At 47.4% G+C, this 26,711-nt stretch overlaps 1 protein-coding gene across 3 annotated transcripts in view; it reads right to left on the bottom strand.

The window, feature by feature from the left end:
- The window catches only part of TRIP4 (thyroid hormone receptor interactor 4), a 34,711-nt gene extending 13,238 nt beyond the window's left edge, over positions 1 to 21,473 (bottom strand). Inside the window, exons 1-11 of one of the 3 annotated variants that reach the window (XM_044450591.1) lie at positions 21,354 to 21,473; positions 19,616 to 19,782; positions 19,034 to 19,170; positions 16,197 to 16,421; positions 14,257 to 14,335; positions 12,315 to 12,444; positions 10,706 to 10,921; positions 9,041 to 9,164; positions 7,077 to 7,264; positions 5,602 to 5,726; positions 3,289 to 3,380 (exon numbers count right to left, since the gene is read on the bottom strand). In XM_044450591.1, coding sequence (XP_044306526.1) covers positions 3,289 to 3,380; positions 5,602 to 5,726; positions 7,077 to 7,264; positions 9,041 to 9,164; positions 10,706 to 10,921; positions 12,315 to 12,444; positions 14,257 to 14,335; positions 16,197 to 16,421; positions 19,034 to 19,170; positions 19,616 to 19,782; positions 21,354 to 21,439 — 1,569 coding nt within the window. In that variant the 5' untranslated portion in view covers positions 21,440 to 21,473. Of the gene's footprint in view, positions 1 to 3,288; positions 3,381 to 5,601; positions 5,727 to 7,076; positions 7,265 to 9,040; positions 9,165 to 10,705; positions 10,922 to 12,314; positions 12,445 to 14,256; positions 14,336 to 16,196; positions 16,422 to 18,008; positions 18,723 to 19,033; positions 19,171 to 19,615; positions 19,783 to 20,922; positions 21,182 to 21,353 lie in introns of those variants that run through there. The other 2 variants (XM_044450593.1, XM_044450592.1) reach the window with 2 other exon arrangements.
- Positions 21,474 to 26,711: the final 5,238 nt, after the last annotated feature.

Below are 26,711 nucleotides of genomic sequence, written 5' to 3'. Positions count from 1 at the left end.
CCACAGGTTGCTTGAGAGGCGAGACACACCTGGCTGCCTTGATCTGACATCTACATTATCCAATTCAAACTGCGTGGTGATCCTCAAGGAGTTGGGCCACCCCAATCTGGCACTGTGACCCAGGGACATGCATTGACACCGTCACCTCTCATCTCAAAAAGCTGCCTTTGGGCTTCTCTGCACAGAATGGCTCACATTCTGTGCCCATCTTCCTCTGCGAGAAGATTAATTTGTTCCGACTATCCTAACGATCTTTGGAGAAAGGGACAATCAATCAACGAAGGGAAATGCTGCTTCTAGTGCCCTTGACTTTGGGACCTCAAAGGAGTGTTCCCTTGTTTCACTACACAGGTTGAAATCATCAAGGGTTGTTGTTTTTTTAAACAGCTGCCTGTTTCTTCTAGGGCAGTATGTATTTGGCAAATAATATGGAGAACAAGCTGTATAAATTGAGAATAAATGTCTCTCTGGGTTAAATGCACATCACCAATTTTGCTTTTAGGAATGCGGTTAATTTTCTTTCGGGGAAGGGCTTACTGTAGAAAAGGGAAATAGCGTGTAAAATTGGAGCTCTCCTGCTCACCAAGGACGCATTACCAATCCTGGTCACACTTTTCAACAGACTCCATACCCAGGAGGTTGACTGACGGCCCATTTGGAGGACAGGTGAAAGCACGGTCGAGTCTAAGCCCGCTCCTGTCATTTCAGACCATCGGCCATGCTGACCAGGGCTGGTACCCGCCTTCGCCAAGAACTGGCCCCACCCACAACTTCCGGCTGAACAGCGCCGTTCAATCTCTCTCTACGGCAGGTGTGCAGACCCTCTGTCCCCAGGGCCACCTCGGGTTCCAGTCCAGGCTCCTCGGGCTCCCCAGATGACCCCTGCACTCCCTGACTGCTGTGCCAAGGGACTAGAATCCAGACTGCCTGAGTCCTGGCCCCAAGCTCTCAGCCACTGGCTTTCTCAAACATTACCCGGGAGAACAATGACAGAGCACAGGGAAGGCTCTACCACCTAAGAGGCAATGTCTGTTTTCCTATTAGCTTAACAGCCCCACCAGGTCCCTAGTGTCGCTGGCCGGCTCTTCCCGTCTCTAGGAGACTGTCCTGTGTTCTCCCAGGGGGATTCCAACAGGCTGCATACCGCACCGCAGCTTCAGCTGCTATACCTTTTATATGACACCATTGAAAACCATTGTGTTCTTCTTAAAAAGCAACTTTTAAAATTTAGATAGCAAACTTGCTGAATTGTGCAATAAACATAACACTTCGGAGGGGGATTCCACTCTTCAGATACACTTTTAGGACAAGAAATAACTTTGGTGCAGGACTGCCCCCAAGCAAGAAATGTCAAGTGGCAGCAGTGGCACCACGACCAACAGAGATAAGGACATGCCATTAAACAGAAGCATTACGAAACAGACGCCAGGGAAAGCAGGGTCCCTGTAAGTGCAAACACAAAAGCTGCTCACTGAACGTTCTGAAGAGAAAAACACGAGCAAGACATGCCAAGGCAAGGCGTGGATTAACTGCTTAGCATTCTGGGGTCACGAAAGATCTTTCCTACGAAAGCGGGCAGTTACCAAACGTGGGCAAGCGTGGCTTGGTGGCAGCTCTCCTGTGTTAGATTCAAAGCCTCTCTTGGTGCCAAGGGACTGCCAAGGATCTCCTGGGTGTTGGTCCAGCCACAGCTGCCTCTGTAATCAACAACCAACTGGTTGCCAGGAGCTTTGCTCAGAAAGGGATTTCTCTGACTCAGGGATGATTTGGTTAAACAATTACGAGTTGCAACAGACACAGGTCTGAGAGAGAGAGAGAGAGATTCAGATCTACACCCAAAGCTGCTTAAAGAAAAGAGATTGAGGGCACGGGGGTTCTTTGGTCTCTACCAGACAAACTAACAATTTCCAGCATGGACTCAAGTGAAGCCTTAGCCGAAATACCTTCTGCAACAAACTTGTCTTTCTAATGAACAGAAGGCTTGCTTCTAATTTAATTTAAACCCTTTCTCTAGTGCTCTTTCCTATCATATTTCTAGAAGGGGCCTGCCTGTCCCTTCTGGAAGTACAGGAGGCAAAGCACACAACCGTACGCAGAAGGTCCCTGCCTCCATTTATTTATTTACAATTAGTTTATTCAAACATTTCCAACCCACCTTGTATCAATATTGGGGGGGGGGGGCTACAATAATAAAAATGTTTCAGCATAAAACCACAAACCCCAAGATCACCCTAAACAACTCAAGCAACCAAATCAAAAATAATCCAGAGTCAGTAAAGTAGCCCAGCCCAATCTGGGGCCCTTTAAATGTGTTGTACCACAACTCCCATCATTCACAACCAAGAACCACTGCCTTAACCTGGCAGTGAAATCAGCCCAGCTTGGGCACCAGCCAGGCCTCTAAGGGAAAGGGATTCCATAACTGGGGCACTCAGCCAACAAAGCCCTCTCTGCTCCCCATGGGATACAGGAAGCAGGTGTATACAGAGACAGGCAGATCCGCACATGCTGAGCACTGAAGGGGTTTAGAGTGTTAAACTTAACTGCTAACACCCTGAACTCAGACGGGAGGTATGTCGGCACAAGACGCAGCTCCTTCAAAACCAGGGTTCAGTCTCACACATGCCTCAGCCACCAAGGCCAGTGGCTCAAGAATTATGAAAACTATAGGCTGAAACACTGGGAAGCCACTGGATCACCTCCCTGACATAACAGATGATGGGAAACACCCCTGCCAGAGACCCCACAAAGTCACTGTCAGAAAGAAGCTCTGTGACAACCACAGGTTCATACAACACTACAACCCAGAGTATGAGTTGCTCTTGAATCATGGTCTGTTCCTTTGTAGGGACAGGAGTTTTAACCAAGAACAAGTCAGTTTACCAGCTGGGGTTCTCCTTGCAGGTTGTTTACCCTTAATAATGGCTTGTTAGCACAGCTGGGTTCACACAGCGAACCACTCAGTTCAACAACAACCAACAGTTCATCCACGCTCTGGGTTGCTGTGTGGTGTGAATTACTTCATCTGCTCGCCGCCAGCAGCCTGGGCGTCTACTGGATCTGGTGTGCGGCTGAGGCGTGTCTGAAGCCTTTCACATTTTCCCCCACTCAAAGCCCTTTTGCGGGGGTGACAATCAGATAAAGTCTGAGGAGGATCACAAGCTGTGGCCATGCCTAGAGAAGGGGGGGGGGGGGGGTGGGGGGGTGCCTCTGTCTGCATCAAGGGTAGCAGAATAACATGCTCCAGCTGCAACCATCACAAAACTTAGTAGCCTCTTGCTTGCTCACCTGCTCTCGAAATTGCTCTTGTGACAAGCAGTCGATCAGGTCCACATGGCCAAGGAGGCATCCAGAGGGATAATCATTGGGAAATTCCAACTCTGTGGCAAGCAGGAGAGAAAATTGTCAGGCAAGCTCGTGCACGTGATCGAGGGCCCTGCCATTCCCCACATGGTCTCAATTAGCCTTCGGCTGCTGTGCGTGTTCTCTCCACAGCGCTTTCAACTGTTAATTTCATGGTTTGGACAAAGTGTACATTTGCTTAGGAAAGCAGTGTTTGGCGTGCCGGGAAGGCATTCCACTCCCACACCCTGGAAGCAACTCTCCGTCAGGCAGCTCGGAGGCCTGTGGATCTGCTGCCTTAACAGGCCTCCAGCCGCTGCGTGAGCAGCGCAGGCTGAGGGGGCACTTCTGCAACGGCAAAAGGTTGCACCCAGTCCTACAATGCCCATGCCGCATGCTCAGAAAGGACCCGCTTGCTGAACTGGAGCAACACGTGTTATGCAATCTTAACGGTGCATTGTATGCAGATCTTGGGACTTAAGGTCCCGCAGAATTTGAAGCATTTAGCTAAAAAGTAATGTGAAAAGAGAAAGAAAGCCGGGAGGCGAACAGGGCCGGAAAGGGGGCAGCCTTCCCAAACTGTGTGTCCAGCAAACATGCTGGACTTCGCCTCCCACCATCCCCAACCAGCATGACTGTTGCTGACTGGAACTGACAGGGGCTGCCATCCAAAACATCGAGGGCACCAGTTGTGTTGGGGAAGGCTGAAAAAGGCAATGGGAAAGTCCTCCATACTCAAACATTTTTTTCACTCCTACAGGAACTAAATGCTTTAACTACACATCCCTGTAGTGCTCCTTATCTTCTTCTTTCCCTTCCTGCCTAGCCTGGTCTATTCCGCCTCCATGTCTCACCCCTTCCTCTACTGTTTCCCCTAAACTGATCCCTGTATCTGTTTTTAAACTGTCTACTCCTTGGAGGAGGGATCTGCAAAACAGATTCTTTGCAGCAAACAAAATGAACGTTCATTGCAAATGCAAAGTGCATAGACAGTGTTGTAATAGCACAATATGATAATATCACACACACTTTCTGCAACATGCCCAGTTTGCATCAGATTCCCTGCTGTGAGGGATCTGCAAATCACAGCCCATACCGAAGTGAATCGCTATTTGTCAGTGAGCTTGGGCAGCTTCAGTGCCATTTCCCAAGCAAACAAAACCAATGTGCATTTAAAATGTGGATCTGTCAACCCAAAGAATGCCAAATGACTTCTCCTTCCCTGGCTTAATAAGAGTTCCTTACATTACAACCCCGGAGGCTGCTGCAGCTTCCAAGAAAGTGCCATTGGCTGGAACCTAATCTGACACGTGACCTTTAGATCTGAATGCTGGTAAGGGCACACATTACCGCCAGACTCAGGAATGATGCAGATTGGCCCTCACACCGAGCCATGCACCAAGCTGAAGAGGAAGGGGTGGCTGCCCCGGTGCTGTTCTGACATCACACTGTCTGTCTTTTCTCCAGTGGTTAAATTCCATGCCCCCCAGCATAGTGTGGGAACTAAGTCTCCAAGGGCAGGGCAGGGCAGGGAAGGGGAAAAGAAGGAGCAAATATACAAGAAGTGGAAGGAGAGCAGAGTCATGCGGGAAGGATGGAGGGGCTGCAAGAATGAGGGAGACTGAGAGAATGGCATTTTCATTTCAAACAAGGGGGCTGAGCCTCTTTCAGCCAGGGGGCTGTATTTCATTTACGGCAAGCATTCCACCTGACACCCTGGAGAGTTGCTGCCAACCAGAGCAGACAGCATAAGGCTAGATGGACAAACTGTTTGTTCTGGTATAAGGCAGCTTCCTTTGTTCCAAAGTATAGTGTAAATAAGCACAGAGGGAGGAAGAGAGAGCTTATCCGCTCTGAATCCTGACCAAGAGGAAACCTGGACTTGCATTTCATCCTAATTTCCTTGCATGCTATTCCTAACAAAGCTTATTACCGGGTGCAAACGAACACAGACTGACACAGCTAGCACAGAGAGGCTTCTCTTCCAAGTGGCGTTTAATTCGTCAATTTAACAGCCAAGCAGAGAGAGCGAGCCCTGGATGGTTATGTCCATGTGGACGGGAGGAAGCAGAGGGGGGCGGAGAAAAGTTCGATGCAGGAGCCACCAACACACAGTAACTGTTTCCAGATCCTGCTCGCTTTACGGCATCTCCCCACCAAGCCTCCAAGCTCCTCTTTGTTTGGCCTGCTAGCCCCCAAGCAGAAACGCTCCGGCTCAGGAGCAGAAGTCCTCACTCCCAAAGGTTTGAGAGGCCTCACCCTTCTGCAGCAGGACTCTGTAGGTAGCCTCCAGCTCACAGATTTCCTGGGGGGACGGCTTCTTTGCTGTCGCTGCTATCCACAGTCGACCCCTGTGTGACGTGTACCAAGTCCTGCCTTCCACCCTGGAGCGGGGAGAAAGGGAGCGACGGGGAGGATCAGAAACAGACCCAGCCTCCAGCAGGCATGGCGCTCCATGGCAGCATCGCTGCTCAGAGAATACGACAATTGCTGCTGCCACATCCAGGCTGCGCACCCTCCATCCAGACACTCCATCCAGAGGAGGTGATGACTGAAGTGCAGAGGCTGCAAGCGAACAGCCCATGAAAGGGCCTTGGAAATTATATGGCTGGCTCAAGAATCATGAACTTTGAAGGACCAGAGTGAGGCTTATACATGTTCCAACTATTTCAATGCCAGCCACTGTCAAAGTTCTTCCAGCCATCAACTAAGATGTCAGAAAAAACGTTTGTTTTTATAAGGAAGCTTATTTTCTCTGAACCACTCCCCCTTCTTGAATCTTGTTGTTCGGAGGTCAAAAGGCCTCGGGTAAAGACAACCTACTGCCAGCTGCGGCATCAGCCATCGGCAAGGGAGGGTAGATGCGGCAGCCTGAGAGTGGCAATCCCTGCAGTTCCAAAGGGGCTACACTTGTCAGGGTCGGGTTTCCTGGGGGGGACAGAGAGAGAGAGACAAATGGAGCATCGGCCAGGGCTTGATCAGTAAAACAGAGAGAGACCACAGCCCTCCTCAAAGTCTCAAAAGCACAGAACCCAAACACAGTCGGCGAGGGAGGAGGCATGGTGCCTGTACCCATTAGTCGCATTTGCATGTTGCCCCTTCTCTGAAGAGCTCGGCCCCCCGCAACACAGTGCATTCCAAACATTTTGCGCTTCGGCTCCTGCCATCCCCTGCCAGCATGGCCGAAGGGGGCCATATCCGGCTTTGGTCCATCGGCTTCAGTTGAAAAGCGGTGCCTCGCCCAGGGTCGTCCAGCGTGCTCCATGGGTGAGAGCAATTTCTTATAAGGCCTTTCTGGTCCAGCAACACTTCTGTCCCACAAAAGGTGCTCGACCCCCACCAATTAAGTGCCATCACAAGAGAACGTGAACACTCAGTCAGGGGGGTGCAAGAGCAGACACCTGGCCCTTTGAGACAAGCTGCCCCAACCCAGCACCTTCCCAAACTGTTTGCTTACAATGCCCATCATGCCCAGTCAGGTTGGGGATGACGGAACTTGTAGTCAAACACACTTCTAGTTACTAGGCTGATGTGACGATAGGTAGCTGTTTTATTCAAAATTTCTTTCCTTTCCAGCAAGAGTAACAGAGGAATATGGCACCACCTAGTGCATGGAATGGGAGATGAATTGCGGCCAACAAGCATGCATCAACATTAAAATACTGGAAGTCAGTCATTTAAAAAAAACGTACCAGTGGTCTAATCAGGGTTCCCAATGACAGCCTGCTGCTTACCGTTTGATCCCTTTGACTAGCAAAGAGGCCCAAGGCTGATGCATGCTCAGGCACCAGCCATCATCGGAGATCTCTTGTATTTCTCGGTCCTGAATCCGTAAGCGGCTCCTTTCCGTGTCTGTCTCACTCCCAGTCTCTACAGTGCACCCTGTTTTCCTGCGTGGGAGCAAACCAGTCTGGTCCACCCACTTCAAAATCCAAAGGAAAGAAAAAACACATCACATAAGGTTAAAAATTCTCCATTTAAGCATGAGCTTTAGCTGTGACTTGGTGCTGCTTAGGGGCTCTGTAGGGAGCGGGCTTCAGGTGGTCATGCTGCTCATCACACTCACTCCATCAGACAGACAGAGGAAAAACTGATGTTGGAGCAGCCTAAGGACTGCCTAGACCACGCAGGAAGTAGACCAGCTGGCAAAGGGAGGGCGATTACATCTGCCTCCGACAGACCCCTCTGGCTATTCCCTTTGGCTACAATGGAAAGCAATGTACTGGTACAACAGGCTGAGCCCCAAGGGAAAAGCTAACATACTAGGATCCAACAAACTAACTCAATCTGAGCCACACAAATGATTTTTTTTTAGTGCTGATGCCCACCTAGATGCACCAGCGATATTCTTACTGTAGTGTAAAAAAAAAGCCTAAAAGCTATTAACAGAATCTACTCCTGAAAGGCTAAATCCCCATCATGTGCAACTGTGAATCATTTATTCATGCTTCTTTTAAAATATGTTACATATAAAATAAGGCTTGAACAAGCTGCAGCGCTTGGCCTAATGTTGTGCAGGTGACAGATCAAGGGGTTAAGATGATCACTCTCAACCCCACAACGTTCTCCCTCCTCTTGAGAGGAAGGAGGAAGCAGTTGTGATGGTGATGATTCTCTTGAGGGAGAAAAAGAGACAGGCGGCTGCTCTGGCACAGCGGAATGGCAGCTTGCAGCTCAAGAAGTGACATCTGCCCTGAATGGAACAAAGGTTGCCCATCCTGTCACAGCGGCACAGGAGGCTCCCAGACAGTTCAATCCACTAACCAGAAACCAAACGGAAGTAGTCTTTAAGTTGCAGGTACATCTAGTGCTGAGAAAACAAACACACTGCTTTGGCTTGCATTGTAGGGTTCTTGTTACTGCTTTAGTTTAAAATGTTGTCACTACTGTAATTTGACAATGATTTTCATTTCCTTGCATTTTAATATACATATATTGTTGTATAACACTTTAGGGACCTGTAGCAGAAAAAAAGGATCATAGGAGTAAACATTAATGCTTCTTGGGAGCCCTGGATGTGAACAAGCAGAGCTGGAAGGAAGGAGAAACAGATGGAGAAATTCTTAAGATGTGCACGCAAGAGATCAGAGGGCTACTAGCATAGGAAGCATAGACAAGTAAGAGCTGGATCTGAACTCTTGTGACAGGATAAGGATGAAGGGCCTGGTGGTAGGTGCAGTTTGCCCAGAGAGTGAATCCAGAACATTTTGCATTCAAGGGTGTCCTCTACCACTTAGCCCTTCTCCATTAATTCCCTCTGTCAGGTCTAGACTGTAATTTAGGATAACTCCAAAAGGAAACATGACTGCTCTTTAATTTTAAGGATGCCCATGTGAAGCCAGGAGGGTAAGCAGAAGCAGAAATTGAACGGCAGACAATTCAAACTTCACAGGAGCAGAGAGAAAGATGCATTTCTGGGAGTGGGGAAGTGTCCACTTTATAGGAGGGGGTGGACTGGGAAACACTGATGACTCTTCCCATCTCTAAAGCTATGCTCTGTAGAAGAGGAAAAGGCAGCATCAGCCTGAGAGCAAAGATGGGCAACTTGTGGTCCTCCTGCGGATGCTGCGGGAGTGTCACTCCAGGAAGCTTTCGCGAGTGCAGCCACTGCTGCAGTGCCCCATTTCGTGAAAGCAGGAGCACCACAAACCATTCCCCCTCCCTGCCTTCTGTCAAGAGGAAAAAATGGAGCACTGACCACCGGGGCTGGCTGGAGGAGGTTTGGATTCACAAGGACTGCAGATTCTTCAGGTTTCCCACCAGGGCTCTGCTTCGGCTTGGTCAAGGTCCCACTGTGAATAGCTTCAACTGTTTCATCCAATCTGCAAGGACAACCAGCCAGGTTTAGATCGTTCCCTACAAACAGCCTCCTTGCCCACACATTTGGCTGGAAAGGGCTGTGCAAGCGCCCCTCACCTAGTCTGCTGCCCAGTTCGAAACTTCACTGACTGGGAAGAAGTGTCCTTTCCCGAACATTCAGAGATGTGATCGCTACAGATATATTGGCTCTGTAAGGCAGCATTCTCAAGAATAAATGGATTTATTTTCAGGATTTTTAGCCTGCCTTTCCAACTCCAATGTAGAGCATCCAAGGCAGCATATAGTACTGGTGGGGAGCTGGGACAAATGGAAACTACCAAGATCATGCAGACTCAGTGAAGGCAGACAACAGCAGAGTCGATCACAAGAAAAAGACTAGTCATATCGAGGCAAATCAAATGCTGCTGCAACAGAAAGGTCTTTAACTGGCAGGGGGAGTCTCAGCAATGGGGGAAGAGCAATTTATTGAGGTAATCAATTGCACCATCCAAGTGCTGCCAGGGAAGCTCCTTCTTTCTAACGCCCAGCCCTGCCTCAGCCACGGGTGGGACACACAGAAGTGCCTCTCTTGAGGAGAAGGGAGGAGGATAGGAAGGAGGAATGCCTGTGAATCGCACACTCCCCATTTCTCTCTCTCCCTCCCCGCAATCCCTGATTTCAGCATTTCTGTACTAGCAGTGGGGAAGAGAGCGCCCCCTGCACACCAAATTGTGGCGCTCACTTCCCTGGTATGCCTGCCTTTCCCAGAGGAGGAGCTTCAGGAAGAAGCCTCAGCTGAGACTCAGCAGGCCGTATGGGGAGACCTAGGGGAGGCATCTGCGCCATGAGCCAGAGGCTCCCCGACACTCATCTACACAAACACCTGAAAATGGGTACCATTGAAGAACAGCCAAGAGAACGTGAGAGGGAAGCGGCTAGTAGTGTTATTTATTCCATGCCTACCACGCTTTTCACCCAGGGAGCTATAAGGCGGCTGCACTGAACTCCCCCTGGCTTTGCAGAAAAGCAGCCAGGAAGAGCAGAACATACCACAGAGGTGCTGCGCTTCGTTCAGCCCGAGGGCAAACGGACTATGCAGAGAGGCAAAGTGTGCTTCTCTAGCAGAGTTCTTAGCAGTCTAATGCCCATCTTCAACATTTTGCACAGAAGCCTATGGTGCTAATGGAACGCATTTGAGAGGAGGCTGCATGCTGGTGCCGCTGCGGCGCTGGGCAAAATCCCTACAGCAGAGTGACTCAGACTGTGCTCTGCTTCACTCCAGATGGCTACACTCTTCCCTGGGAGCAAAGGCCAAGGAAGTTCCACCTTGGAAGCCACACTGGTTCGTGTCCTAAATGCACGCGACTCTTATTTACCCTGCGTGTGCAGCTGAGTGTGATGTTACAGAGCAGAGAGTGAGATGTCCGTAAGCAGAAAGAATACATCGGATACTGGGGCGGGGGGGGGGGGGGCACCTGAGAATACGGATCCTTCGCTACCCAGAAAGGAGCAGCCGCTTGTCCACATGCTGCTCGGCCAGGCCCCGCCACACCCGGGTGCTCACCTGCGGTGGTATCTGTCCATGCTGCCCTGCTCCTCCAGGATCTGTCGCCCTGCAAAGTCGATGGTGATGCTCCTGGAGAGCCGCGACGCGTGCCTCAGCTCACGCAGCTCCTTCTCCCTCTTCTCCAGCACGTCCCTCTCCTGCTTTGAGAGCCACTGGTTGGAGTCGGTGGCGAAGTAGTCCGACTCATCATCGATCACCTGGGTGCGGCGCACACTGGCAAGCAAAGCAAAAGACGGGCACTGAAGGACCCTGGCGGGCAGCATGTACAAGCAGCTGCCTCATCCCAGGCTGGACAAGGCTGTCAGCCCAGCGCTATTTACTCTGACTTGCAAGGGCTCCCCAGGCTAGGTCTTTCTCGTCACTTGCTACCCGACTCTTCTTACTGGGATTGTCTCTTGCAAAACTTGTCCTCTACCAGTGAGCTCCAGCACCGCCCCTAACAGGCCGCAATGCCTACTGCAAGTATGGGGGGCGGGGGGGATTAAGCACAGGTTTGGCTCAGGAGGCCTCCCAGGCTTTTCATATGAAGCTGCCACTGGGAGCTCAGCAAACCGGCCTTTCCAGCGTACTCTGTCTTGCACAGGAATGCTCCTCGAAGTGCAGCATCGGAAGCCCTATTTTGGGCAGCCAATAGTCTCCACTCACCACCTTCCTCAATAAAATTAATGGCAGATGCAGTGACTTTCACATATAATCAGTATTTGTCTTTTTAAATGGGTTATGAACAGGATGAAGGCTTGCTTTCACATACTGGCAATTACCTAGAGCGTAAAAAAGAAACTAACGTATCACAGCCTCATACATGCCGGGGATAGAGGCAAGCTACACCAATGCTATTTCCACTCGCTCAAATCGGGTAGGCAAAAACTTCTAAAAAAGCATCTCTTTGCTTTAGTTAACCTGCTTGAAGGCAATTCTAATCAAGACCGATTCTCACTGTCAGCAACTGGCCCCCTAGGTATCTTCACATTAAGGCTCTTAAGAAAAGTCCCCCAAGTTGTCCATCAAATGCAACCTGCTAAGTCGAAACTGAAGCACACACGATTTGGCACAGAGTTTAAAGAGAACACTTAAGAAAAGTGGCCAGGGACAGCAACGGCAAGCCGTAATGTGGGAAATTAGCACTGACGGTCTAGTGGAAAGCTTTCAGCTTGTGCAGAGGTGGGCACCTGCAGGAGGCCTGGGGGCAATTTTTGCGTGCAGACAACCCCATGGGCTGCACTAGGTAAAGGAGCATTAATTAAATTTAAAATTGCTGGAATGTTCAACAACATCCAGCAATGCTAAAAGGGTTAAATTTAGTTTGTTTGGAAGCTTAACTTGTCCCTTTTAGCAGTCCATGTATGCTATGGAGCACCAGCTCTAACAAAGGTAGCTGGCAAATTTGACTCTGTCTGTGCTTTGTAGCTGCCATGAAGTATCATTTGCTTTGCATAGACAAATTAACTGGTGGGTGCAGCAGGGGCCATAAGCAGGGCATGCACTGCCCCCGCTGCGCTTGTGGTCCAGCCTGCTCATCTGGGAGGGAGGGAGGGAGGATGGATGGATGCTTAGCCCCAAGCCTCCGCTGAACCCACATATGAGTCTGCCTCACTCCATCACATACCTTGTCTTGTCATATTCCAGCAGTTTGTTTTTGTGTTTCACCGCTGCCTCCAGCCCTGCCTTGAGTCGAGCCTCTTGACGGGGCAGCAGGTCCTTGCCACTCATATCCAGTTTGCCGCTGTTCTCCGTGCCTGAAATCCAGAAAACCTCGTGGAACTCTATGCACTCATTCACGGGCCTGCCCCTGGCTGAACTGCATGGCTCTAGCAAGCGCAACGGACTCTCGGGGACTGGTGCACGGCCACTGGCCCAATTCAGCTGGAACCCACTAGACCAGAGTCCTGCAGAAGCAGGCTGCACGTGCCGGTGCTGTGTGGACCGATGGGACGCTGCAGATGATGGTGCCTGCCCCTCCTCCCAGCCAAACCCTCCCATTCATATCTGCACACGCCTCCTATCTGGAGGCTGCAAGGGAATAATACCATGTCAAAAAAAGACACTGGTTTCTCTGGCCTGCAGAAGACCGTTTTGTTCTTTGAATAATCATTGTTTGGCAAGAACATAATGAGCCAATAGCAGGTACTATGTCCTTTTTGACATCAACCACTCACAAATATTGTCAATCCAGACAAGACGGAGGTCCTGTTGGTGGGTGGTTCAGGCCTCGGGATGGGGGACTTGGGCTCTGTCCTAAATGGGGTTGCACTCCCTCTGAGGGACAGGGTTCGCAGCTTAGGAGTGCTCCTCGACCCTGAGCTGTCTCTAGAAGCTCAGGTGACAGTGGTGGCAAGGAGCACTTTCCTTCAGCTTCGGCTGATCCATCAGCTGTGTCCCTTGCTGGAGAACGACTGCCTGGCGACAGTGACATATGCGTTGGTAACTTCCCGATTAGATTTCTGTAATGCACTCTACGTGGGGCTACCCTTGAAGACGGTCCAGATACTTCAGTTGGTGCAGAATAGAGCTGCCAGGCTGCTGAAGGGGACTGGGCATTGTTCTCATCAACCCAGTTCTCCGTCAGCTCCACTGGCTCCCGATTGAAGTCCGGGCCCAATTCAAGGTGTTGGTTATGACCTATAAAGTTCTCAACGGCTTGGGACCTGGGTATCTAAAGGAACGCTTGCATCCATATATGCCCTCCCACCCCTTGAGATCAGCAACAGATGCCCTTCTCCAGGAACCCTCTGTGAATGATATTAGGAGGGTGAGTACCCGGAGGAGGGCCTTCTCTGCGGTGGCGCCCCATCTATGGAATGCACTCCCCAGAGAGGTCCGCCTGGTGCCGTCGCTATCTGTTTTTCGGTGCCAGGCTAAGACCTTTTTATTTGAAACTTATTTTAATTGTAATTTTATTGGTATTTATAGGATTTTAAATCTTTTAAGCCGAGATGCACCGGGTTTTAATATTTTTGTTGTATAATTGTTATATTTGTATATTTTGTTTTTGTTGTGAGCTGCCCCGAGGCTTTGTTGCGATGGGAGCGGCATAAAAATGTTTTAAATAAATATTACAAAGCTGAATGCAATGGATGAGGCTACCAATCTATATTTAGCATTACTGTCTGATTTTGGGGGGGGGAGTCCCTCTTGAAGTTCCATAATGGCCAATCAGTAACAATGAACTGAACCTACATGGGTTTCTTTTTCTAAATCACTGCCCTAAATTTATTACTGCTGTCCTGCAGGAGTTCCAATCTACATCTGGCACCATCCACCATGTCCAGGACTCTCTCGACATTTCAAAGGGGCCCATGGACAAAGCAGTCACAGAAAAGCAGAGAAGCAATGGCAGATGCCCAGGAGCACCGGAAGTGCCACGTTTAACCGATCCAGAATGATCAAGCATGGGGCAGAACCAGAAGTGTGCAGAGAGGGTAGTGACCATCCAAAAAGGAAGACACAACCCATGCTTAGCAGGGGGAGAATTTCCTTTGGATGTCTAACTCCAACGTGAGTCATGCAACAAGGTCCTGCATGCACATCTCCTCCAATAATCTACTAACCTGCCAGGAGCTTCTTCAGCAGCTTCTGGCTCTTGTTGGAATCGCGTTGCAAGACATCTTGCTCTTCTTTCGTGCATACCTAAAGGAGAATAGAGAAATGTGTGTTCTGGATCCATTTCAATCGGGGATGTAAGCCTGCTTTTGCCACAAAATCAGTGTGGGATGACCTGTGCTGGGTGGGGCAGAGTGTAACCCTGTTAAATCTTCTGGACTTCTGTACTGGGATACCTGGGAGAGCCTGTAACGGAGTCAGCATGAGCTCCTCCCAGCGCCTCGCAGAGACCTCCGTGCAGCATTACAAGCAATGGGCATTCATGAGAACTGCTGTTAGCAGCCTGCAGGGGAGCAAGGGGCTTCAGCTGCCACCTGCTTGAACTCCCTACTTCATTCTTGAGAGACCGATTTTTATGCATCTTTCCACTGATGTTAATTAGGCATGGGGGTGGGGTTCTCTTGCCCGCTCTCCTTTTTCCCCACTGGCAGCTCTTCACAGCTTCAGCTTGAATGCATGGAGCCATGTGTGAAACCTGAGCTTGCTTGTTTGCCCTCTGGAACTCCACTTGGGATGCGGTGCAAGCCGGAGCTACCTCTCGCACCCCAGAGTGACATCTACTGCACTAGGAAGCCCTGGGACTGGTGCATGAGCTTTTGCTTTGGCTATTTACTGAGAACCTGCATCCCTATTTCATCTAGCTACTTGGCTAGTTATCCAGGGGAAGATCTCACATTTTTATTTATTTATTAAAACATTTTTAGGGTTTGATGGATGCAGTCCAGATTTGATGTCCATTTGATGGATGCAGTCAAGCCTGTTATTGTTTATGGAGTATTACTGCCCCTTTTTGGTTGAAGTTTAAATACACTTTTGGTGCATGTAAGTAGGGAAAGCTTCAATAAAATTCATTCAGGAGCCTTTTGCCTACAGTGCCACTAATGGAATCAAGGCAGCATGGAGCACTTGATGCCCCCCTTCCTCCCGACCCATTAACAACATCATTACCAGTTAACAGAAGCACTGGGAATAAGGACCTCTATTTTTCATGAGAACATGTTGTTAGTGCCACAGAATGAGCACTCTGAGGTTTGGCCTCAGGCAAAGCTCTTTTTTGTGAAAGAGATTCTTTCCTGCATGTTTCTCAATGTTAAATGAGATTTTAAGTTATCAAAAATCTTCCTGAACTACCACTTTCCACCCAAACTTTGTTCTTTTATTATGCACACACGAAGCATATTAGCACTTCGGTAGTCAATACAGTGGCAGATTTCACCACCTTAAAAAAACTCAGTGCTGCTAGCGCACAAATCCTGACTGCCCTTTTCAGCAAACCAACAGAAGGTGCCTGCGCTCTCCCCTTGCGCTTTAAGCTCTCGCTGTTGTTCTAATTTGCACAACCTGATGAACATTCGAGAAAAGCAGAAGCCTGGCTATAGATGCCTTCTCATAACATAAAGGCAGACATGTACCATAATAACTACATCTCTGTGAGCGAGGACAAGTTTAGAGTAATTTTTCCAGAAGGAAGTCTGCATACTGGACTCTGTTAAAATGAGAAGCAGCTTCCTGCTTGGGGAGAAATTTTGTTCTGAAAAATTGGACTCCAAAAGGGACATAAGTGTTTAAAAAATTGTTTTACAGCTTGAGTTTTTTGCTTTGGTTTATTTTATGCTATGCTGTTTTTTGCCCCTTGCTGTCAATTTTAGTCTGTGTTAAATTTACTCTGTTTCATGGTGACATCGTGTTTTTAATTTAGCTTACTTGGACCCTGTCCAGAGAACTTGACCTGTTGGGCAGTGAAGATAATTGATAAGTAGAATAGAACATCTGGCCACTTTTCCTGGAGAAGAAAGCAAGCACTGGGCAAATCCAGCCCTGTGCAGGGCCAGTTCCTGCTAAGCAGGCAGCCCATAGGGAAAACAGCATGCAAGAGACGGTGACATACCAGAGTCTCGCAGAAGAGGCAAGGCCCAGAGCCCTCCTGCTCGCAGACGATGCGCCCACATGTCAAACAGTTGTTGATGAGCTTGTGTTTCTGGGCCAAGCACTCGCAAGGGTGGCGCCCTGGCAGCATGACCGCCAGTTTGTCTTGGCCTTCCTTTGCGTACAAGTTGACATACTTTGCCTTCTTCTTGGAGGAGCAACTGCTGCTGCCGCTTATCTCCTGAGCCTAAATGTATGTCCAGACAGAGTTGGATTAGAGAGGAAAGGGGAGCAGAGAAATATCCTGGAATTCATTGCCTGTTTTTGCAGCTTGTTCTGGCTGATGTAATGATTAAGGAAGGTTGCGTCATGGCAGAACGACCCCTGCCCCCAAGCAAACCTTTATCTTATTGCAGGAACCATTTGGTACTCAGACTTTCTTATGCCTCAAATAAAATGATGCCGCACACGCCACCTGCTTTCACCTGATTGATGTGCTTTGTCCTCCACTGGGTCTCAGCAACTTCCCACACCAGAACCAACCGAGCAACACACACTCAGCTCTTAGATGTCCTAGCGACCCCCTCAGCGTGCTGTGACTGAGTGACTGTACTGCAATCTGATGTCCACAGAAAAGCGCAGATCATCCTTATATCACTCCCCGTGTACTTGTCTGCCTTTCTCTTGCAGGCCAAACCACAAGGGAGCAGCCTTCCTGCTTTTGCCATTTTAAAGTAAACCAGGGACTTTTTATGTAGTAACAGAGAACGCCCTTCAGACCTCACTCTCAGCCATCACAGCCAACGTTCAAGAATTGCGGTTGAAAACACCTGGAGGGTACCAGGCTGGGAAAGACTGCATTATAGGGAAGAGAGAGTCTTCTCCACAGGGCAACTACTTCCGACATGGAAGGCTATTTTCTAATTTGTTCCATGGACCCCCATAATTCCTGCTAGAGTGTGTTTGGTGGGGCAGGGGGTAAAGACACAGGAGAAGCCTGCAGAAGAGAAAAACGTCTTTTACAGCGTCAGCTGGAATGGAGCTCTTAGCAGCTCTTGTTTGGTCTGAGCTTGGTGCAAATCTGGGAGCTCAGGGCAGCCCCTCCCCATGCAGAGGTGAAAAGAAGTGGCTGTGCCTATGGGCCCCAGAGGGAGGCACCATCCCAAGAACTTTACTTTTCCAGCATTTTGATTCTTCTGCTGCTTCGGTTGCCTTTTCTAATTTAGCTTTCCTGTTTATTAGCCTTTTGTCAGTTTTGATATTCCTATTTTAATCATTCTTGGCTGCATGTTACACTGATTTTATGGTTTTGTTAACTGGGTGCGACTCCAGTTTGGATGGCAAAAGCAGGATATTACATAACCCCCTGCCCACAGTCTTCCCTCACCCATCAACATGACTGCTTTAGGGCCACCACAAGACTGGAAAGGGTCATGCAGTCTGTATCATGAGATTCGCATGAACAGACCAAAGAATTGTGACAGCCAAACTCATTCCACCAAGCATGAAATGCCGCTTTCTACAGTGATTGAGATTTCAGCTGTATGGAGCTTTTGTCTCCATGAGACTTTGAAAAGACTGCAGGCATCTAGTTGGGAGGAAGACGTGCCCATGATCAAAGTGCTGGGCATGCCAGCATTTCATGCCCAGGCAGCCCTGAGAGTTCTCGAGTGTGCGTGCTGCCTGCAGGCGCAGGAAAGGAAAGCCGCACTCATGACCTATTCAGTATCAGGCACCGAACTGAGTGCCTCGATGCAGTTCCAGCGAGACCCCCTGCCCTCCTGCTGCCAATAGCCACTGCCGAGGCGCCCAAGAGGGAAACAAGCGGCCTCACCACTGTGCTTGCATCATTCTCCCATGAAACTGCCGAAGGACAGCCTGTCATACAGACGTGAACAGCTTTAGAGGACAGAGTGAAGACCAGCCTGGCACCTCCAGAGGAGCTGACTGTAACTCCCATCATTTCCAGACCTGCTGGCTGGGGATAACAGGAACTGTAGGACCCCAGACTGGGGACAGTTGAAACCTGTCTGAAACAGAAAGGCTTGGAAGCTGCACAGTCCTATTGGTAAAGCAAGTTGAACAGGTCAGGGAAGGCCTAAGGGCAGAGAACTATTTTGGAGAGGGCACGGACAACAGGTGGCTGGATAAAGCCAATTTAACTGGGAATCTTGACTGAAAGTGAATCATACTCATTACCATTTAGATACATCATATCCCTGCTTAGTACAATGAAGCTCATAATCCTTTGCAAGCTGCCTTGCAAGGCTTTGCCCTAAAATGAGTGAGGGAATAAATGAGTAGAGTGATCCTATGGGCATGAGACAGCACCTAGAGGGCAAGGGACTTTCTGGATTCCCAAATCTGGGGTCAGGAAAGAGTCCTGACCTTGGACTGTGAGGTCTGCGTTTTGATCCCCCTCCCCACCCTTGCAGCTGGTAGGGAAAGAACGTTGCTGGCTGTTTCTCCGAGGTTGTAAGAACAGCCTCAGGGAATGAGCTTAGGAGGCAGGGAGAGGCCCAGTGCTGCAAGAAGTGACATTCTGGCAGCACCGAAGCCACCTTCCTTCGTCCTCCAAACATGGCAGTGAGGTAGCCGCATCAGCTCATCCCGCCCCACGCATGACACCAGTAAGCCACTGAGTTCAGCTGGTTGCAGGCACCCCCCATGGATTGCCTCCAAATAGTATCAAAAGCTCAACAGGTGAAAATCAGTAACCTCACTGCTTCCCATGGCTGATAAGTGTAACGTAAAAATATTCCATGAATGACATTGCTATGTTGAAAGTGATGTTTCCACCTTCCTGTAAAGGCACCACAAAGTAATCATGTCCCAGTGGCGGACAATGAATGCACCCACCTTGGCTAAATCAAGTGGTGTTTTTACTTCTTCTACAGGCTGTTCATTTTCCATATAAACCGGTGCTTCCAGTTTGTTTCTTCCTTTACGCCTTCCCTTCTTGGCTTGGTCTCCTGACCGAGGAGCCTCTAAAATATCTATGTGTAGAACAGGAAAAAGCAAAGTGCCTCCAAATCAATTCCTTTCCCTCCCTGTAATTTCTAAGTCACAACTGAATAACTTGTTCCTCGCAATACACACAACATTTTGGCCTGTAACTCTCATGATCTGTGACTATGGACTGAGCATGGCTAATGGAAGTTATATGACAAACCATCTGCAGGCCCACCATCTCTAGCACATCATTAGCTGTTGATCAAGGTCAACAAACAACAACATCACAACCCTAAACTCCTGGATGAGAAAGAGGCAAATCATGCTATGATTAATCTGTTCCAGATGAAGAGCACTGGTCTCCATTAAATTTTTTTCCACTAACACATCTTTACTGGAATCAGGGATAATTGGATAATTAAAGTGCAGGTTTCTGTTTAAGCATTAAACAGCTATTCTTCTGTTTACTGCCTCATTTTCTGCACTCACCATCTTTTTTCCGACACAGTGGCAAAAGATCAGATGTTGGCTGACAGGACTTTTGCCACCTGGCTACTAACTCCTCTATAAAGTGCTTCTTCTTGCCATCAGTCCCCTGGATTAAGTCTGCAACATACTCTCGGATCTCTTCCTCATGCTCTATAGACAAGATATACCTAATAAGGAACAAAAAAGAAACAAACTGGAGGAATTTCTCACTAAAAAAACAAACTGCATTTTCCACATACTACCGGTGCAATGAAATTGTTGTGGGCCATGTGAAAGTTATATGAGACCAGCCTTCCCCAAACTGGTGCCTTGTGGACCTGTCGGACTATAACTTCCACCTTCCCTGGTTGCATGGCCATTCTCTCCACTGGATGAAGACAATGGTGCCTAGACCCACACACCTGGAGGACACTGGGTTGGGAAAGGCTGGATTGAAATAATGACTGACTTGCGCTCTCCAACGTGTCATCAAGTTCCCTTTCCCATTCATTCATTAGTAGCTCACACCCCGGTAACACACATCTTTTGGCCCCTGAATATGTATCACTTTACATTTGCTTATATTAAACCATATTAGTTACTTTAACACCCAAGCACACCCCCCACCAGTTTGGAGCAAATATTTGTATGACCCAAAAGATTCTGAGATTGTGATTTCTGCTCAGATTAAATCCATACTGAGGGCTTTCTAATGCAGTTAAGTATGTGGAGTTAAATCTAGATGACTCTGCAATATCCCCATTTAGTCTTTCCTCCTGTGACTTTAACAGTATAAATAGTTTCATTTGCAGAAATCAGCAGGTGGAGCTCTTCAAACACAGACATCAGTATTACCAGCTGCTACTACTTCCAGATGATGCTGTCAGGAAGAAGCCCAAAAAGCCATTAAACAACTGGTGACTCAAAACACCAGCTCTTTTTGACTACTATTGACCCCTCCCCACTTGACACTTTTAACAGTTTGTTAATGAACAGAAATAAGCTTGTTTTTCCTAGCTGGCTTAAATATATTAACTATAAGAACTCCTTGTTCACTGCATCAGCATATAAAATATGGCATCATATATAACCTGCTGTAATTCCCAATTTAAAAAGTAATTGCTTTCCAGAGTTTTTTTTAACTAATTGTACTGTAAAGAAAAATCATGACTAAAGGTACATGATACTAATCAGTGGATCAAATACTGCTATTTTTATTATTTTTGCAACAGTTCATGATTTTCCACAAAGAAGGTAAAGCAACAACCAAAAAAAACCAACAGATATCGGACTGCTTTATGATCTACTTGCTGATGTTTACAATATACCTCAGGCAAATGACGAATCTCTTTCCTTCATGTTATTCCCCATACAGAGGCTGAACAGAAGGGGAGTTAGATCTTTAAAACATGCTCAACTGCACTTAGAAAAGCAGACTAGCTCATGTGGCACACAGTTCTATCTTCCCAACCGCCGCAGCGCCCTCAGGCTTTTGCCTCACAGAAAGGCGGCGTGCAACGTCTGCATCTGTTGAATTTCTGCCTGTCCTAAAGCTGCTAAACGCTGCCAGGAAATGAAGTAGCAAACCACACCAGCGTCGCTGGCCCGTCGGGTCCAAAGAGGCCAACACAGCCGTTCGCCCCTCCGCCCGCACGCCCTGTTCCTCCACCCCGGACAAGGCTGGCCCCGAGGGCGGATTTCGACAACAGCCCCCCGCGGCCGCCCCGTCCCCCTGCCCGCTTTTATTCCCGCAGCTCACTGGACCAGCTCCTCGCCAACATCCAGCCCGAAGCCGCCGCGGAGCTGCCCCATGCACCACGACACCAGCTCGCCGGCCGCCGCCATCTCCGCCCCTGCCCGAGCCCTCTCGGTGCCGGCGGAAGGGGCAGCGCACTGTCGTGACGAGCCGGCCGGTCTTCGCGCAACGCGTCAAGATCTCCGGTGGAAACCAAGAGCCGCGGACGGACAGTTCCGGCCTTAACAAGTCCGGGCTAAAACTTCGGCCATGGAACGCGGGATCGTTGCGAAGCTTCGTAGTCAGCCTCCCCCCCCCACCACACCCCCCCCCTTTAAATGAGGTAGCTTAGGCTGACAGAGGGATTAATTCGCCCGAAATTAGTTGCTAAACTTCACGGCTGAGCAGGAATTAAGGTGTCTCAGTCAAAGTTACTTCACAGGTCTGTGAAGATAAGGGGGTGCGACTAAATATCCGCACAACACTCAAGCATTTTATTGTAGAGAAGTTGCTTTGACTCATCACTGTGGTTATTTTTTGTACCTTTTCCAGCCCCACACAATCTCATTCCTGAGGAGGAATGTCCAGAATTTTACACAGCTTTCCAAATGTAGCTGCACCATGGGTCAATTTAAAACCATGTCTACAAAGGCTTCATTTCCTAACAGAGCAATCGCTTGCCATTCATATGGGTGCTGACAATTCCAGCATGCTCTCTCCATCCCTATCATTGGTGGGTGTTCACTTGCTCAGATTCTTTCTGTACATACCTGAAATTAGAAGATGGGATGTTTGCCTCAATGCACACCACCAGATTTTCATTTGATCTCAATTGTCATGTTATTAAATTATTTATGACATTGTGTTGCCCAGTCAGCCAAAGCTCTTGGAGTCTTTTTGATCTTTGCTGGAGCTCTTTATAATCTGCTTGGGGAATTTTTTTAAGGAGACTGCCATTAAGCTTTATGTAATTGGGTTTCTTCTGCCATTCCAAGTAGTTCAATCATCATCCACAAATGCAGCCATCTCATTGCTCACCCCTGATTTCACAGAAGTTATGAGTAAATGGAAAAATACTCATCTTAGTCAAGATAGTTCAGAAAACCCACTGATTACATCCTCCCATTGCAAGAACTGTTCTATCCAATTTCCTATTCTTGAACTGATACCCCTGAGAGGACCCATTATTTTCCCCTTACATGAACTAAGTTCACTTGGGTGCTTTTTGGTGAAGGGACAAATGGTTCCTTAAAGTATTTATTCAGTCTTTTCTCAAGTCCCAGTAAGATTCTGGTTCTTTGTAATATTTTTGAAAACTCGTGTATAAGAAAGACAATTAAATTTACTTATTAGATTTATATCCCACTTTTTTCTCACAATGAAGTCAGAGCAGCTTACACCATTCTCCTGCTGCTGTTTCCAATCTTATCCACACAACAGCCCTCTGAGGTACTCACGCAGTTGGCTCCATGGCCAAGTGGGAACTAGAACCAAGATCGCTGAAGTCCCAGCCCCACACTCTCAACCATTACACCAAACTGGCTACCAAGAGTGGTAGAGGATGGATTCCTCACTCCCTATAGAGCAACCTTGCCAATGTGCTGCCTTCTTCTGCCATCCCAGTGAGCAAGGAGTCAGCCAGGGATGTGGAGTCACCTCTGATTCTGGTCTCTCAGCATTTGTGTGAATATAGAATCAAGGTGTGACCGTTATTCCAAGCTGAAGCAAATGGTCTGACCCTCCTGAAATATGAATGTGCATAAAGAAAGTAGCAGAAAATGTATAAGAAGGGGTAGATGCTGCTGCATCTTTGACTGAATTATCCCATGAGAGGGAGGTCCATGTCAGCTGTGTGCTTAATATATTTGTCTTCCAGACCACCTTCCCCAAACACACAGCACTATTCTACATTCCTGATGTTAATAAATCAGCTAATGTTTTTGTTGCTATTCATAAAAGAACTATTCCCTGGGCATTCTAAACTTAGTTAAATCACACCCCAATTAAGAGTGCAGGAATCAAATGGAATTTGCTCAGGCACTGCCACTGTTAGCATCTTGGGTGAACATTTGCGGGTTGGGGCAGAAATAGATTGCATGTCCCTAGACTTGGCTCCAAGGCCCAGCCTTAGTTGCACCACTGCAATACTGAATTAAAATTAAAAGAGGAAATAGGTAGAGGTTTCTTGAAAATGTACCTTCGAAAAGACCATAATGAAAAAGACATGGAAGTAAAGCTACACAAGCACTTACAGGAAGCGAAATCCAAACGAAAAGAAAAAGAAATGTGGTAGGGGCAAAAAGAATGTAAATAAATAGTGAGACAGATAGATGGGAGCACAGATGGTGAGAAAATGAAAGCAGAGCAAGGAGGAAGAGGAGAGAGAATCAAATAGTAGATACTCATCTTACAAGCTCTTACCCTTACGCAGCTGCTGCTGATCTTGTCATGATCACGGAACAAGTGGTTCACTGTTATGTCCTGCAAGGCCTTCTATATTCTTTCCACTCTCACTTATGCAAAAAGGGCATCCATGGGCTAAGCTGGCCTTGAAATCAACACCAGCAGTGGAAGAAATATTCTTTGTCCTTCCCTTCTTCAAACAGACTGCCAATTATTAAAATGTTGAGTTACACTCTACCTCTCCTACATACGAAGAGTTACTGTTTGGCTCATGAATGCTCGCTCATAATTCATCCCCTAAGACGAAATTACTTTTACATCTTAGTGAATAATGGTCAAAAAGGCCAAAGGGAAGGAATTAATTGGCAAAAGAAAATGGAGAAAACATTTTTCTCCTCCATTCAGGAGAACAAAGATTAGCCAGAGCAAAACCCAAAAGTCTAGGTAGGGGGAGAGTTATGTACGTAAGTCTCATTGTTGCAATATAATCTTTTGTGTGTGGGGGGGGGATGGGACGATTTTCTGCAATCCATTTGGCCTTCCCATATCCATTACTATCTCCAGTCAGTGCAGAAAAAAATCTGTTCTGCACTGACTCATGGCCAAGTCAAGAAATTTTGTAACATCAAAGGCATGCTATTTCAGAAAATAGCTCTCTGTAGTTTGTTTTACAGAAAGCTGATACATTTCCAAGGATCTTTACTGGGGGAATTTTGAGCTGCCCTCCGAGCTGGGAAGATTACATGGTCCTCATCAGCTGAGGGAGCATTCAGTCCTGTTCCCTATCTTCACACGGTTGCGCTGCTTATGTGCGAACTGGGCCCCTTGCTTCTCAATCTAGATCAAGGACAGGGCTCCCGTCACTAGGGAAACTAAGGAGGCGATCAGAGCTGCTTGAACCAACTCTGGCTCAATTTTTTCCCCACAGGGCCATCAGGGCTTTCATAGTATACCTGACTAATACAATAAGCCAAGTTATTATGGATAGGTATATAGCTAAAGAATAGGAAGCAGAGAATCATAGAAGCATGGAGCTAGCAAGGACCGTGGAGACCAGAGATAAGCTCCATTTTATCCTCACAACCACACCACTGCAACTTAGATTAGGCTGAGAGTCCCTGGTTGGCCCAGTGTCGCCCCACTAGAACTCAAGACCTCCCAATCACTCATTCCAGCACTCTAACCGCTACACCATACTACCTCTTAAGTACTAGTAGCCATGGATAACCTTCCCAATGAATGTATCTAAACTACTTTTAAAGCCATCTACTTTGGTAACTATCACGACATTATGTCCATAATGTTAGTCTACACTGTGTGAAGACCTATTTCCTTTTATCTGTCCCGACTTTCTAACATTTCATGGAATCATTCTCTTTTAGTACTAAGAGAAATTGGGGGGGGGGGACATCCCCTTATCCAGTTTTTCCACAGCCTGCATAATTTTGTCTTCTCCATACCCATCTCCATGCATGAAACAGAGAAACACATGAAGTCCTCTTACTTCACCTTTGCCATGTGTAAAGGCTTCTAAAATTGTGCAGGGCAGAATACATGTGACAAAATAGAATTCAGCAGTGAAATTGAGCTAACAGTTTAGCTCTAGAAGGTTTCAATAACTGCAATTCAATTTAATCTGGAGATTAATTGTAAATGGTGTACTAATTCAATCAAAACCAAATTAGGTAATGTTATATAGTGCATTTATCAATCTACCAATTAAAGAGGGCACTTTGGTTCTACAGGAATGAGCATGCTCTTCAAATATTGTTATACTAACTTTTAAAAACCCACTTAAGGATTGTAAGTGATCTAGAACAGTGGATATATTTCCAGGCAGCAAATGTCACAGCTGAAATGTGTTGTGAGAATGAATATTTTGTCTATCCTGAAGCAGAATTGTTGGCATGCTACTAAAATATATTATTGCATGTTATATTTATACCTCACCTTTTCTCCTTCCAAGGTATTCAAGGCAACATACACAATTCCCCTCTTCATCTCAATCCTATCCTCACAACAACCCTGTGAGGGCTGAGAGTCTGCGACTGGCTCAAAGTCACCCAGTGAGCTCCAGGCTGAGTGGGGATGAGAACCTGGATCTCATGCCTTCCAGTCCTGTGCTCTTAACCTCTACACCATGCTAAATTAACAGAGGCTTTTTGCTGTGCAAAAATAAACGGGCTGGTCTCTCATTTAGCAATGTATTATAATGCTAAAAAAATCAGAGGAATGTGCTGCACTTCTATGACAGATATAATACCTCAGCCCAGGTATCTCCCTCTCCCCCAGTGTCACTATATGCAGTCACTCTAACAAAGTCTAGTCAACAAGTTAACCAGCAGAGTCACTCTTATAATCTCTCTCCTCCAGGCTGCCACAATGTCTGTTTGGTAAATAGATCTAAACTGGTTTAAAACCAATTAAGTGGCTTAACATAATAATGGATGGGGCTGTAAAGGCACTATCTGCCTTAAACTGCTTCAGGTCTATTGAATTCAAAAGGCTTAAATTAGCTTTAAATCTAATTAGTTCAGTTGTATGTGGTTTTGAATGGAACTGTTAATCCTTCCAGATAGAGATCTGTAAGCATTTAACACCTGAAACAGGTTTGTATTCAAAAATGAGCAGGGTGACTGAAAACAGGCATTCATTGGTGGTTACCTGAAATAGGGATAGCTTTATCCTACCATATCAAGGTGGCATACATTCTCATTATCTTCACATCAACCTGTGAAGTAGTTAGACTGAGTGCTTGGCCCAAGATCATCCTGCAAGCTTTATGAATGGGGACTTGAACCTTGCTGTGGGGAGTTCTAATTCAACATACTAAGCACTACATGAAGTTGGGGTTGTTTAGCAATACTCATTTCACCCTTTTCTTAATGGGTAATTTATGCTCTACATTTTATACTATAGATGAAGCCCTCCGGTGGTTTGCAAACTCTAACAAATTAAAATATAAAGAATAGTATAAAG

This window comes from Varanus komodoensis, unplaced genomic scaffold (genome assembly GCF_004798865.1).
Source record: "Varanus komodoensis strain SLA01 unplaced genomic scaffold, ASM479886v1 scaffold67, whole genome shotgun sequence".
In the NCBI taxonomy this organism is placed as follows: Eukaryota; Metazoa; Chordata; class Lepidosauria; order Squamata; family Varanidae; genus Varanus; species Varanus komodoensis.
The sequence above is the reverse complement of the archived record's forward strand: the minus strand, read 5'-3'. Positions and strand labels throughout refer to the sequence as shown.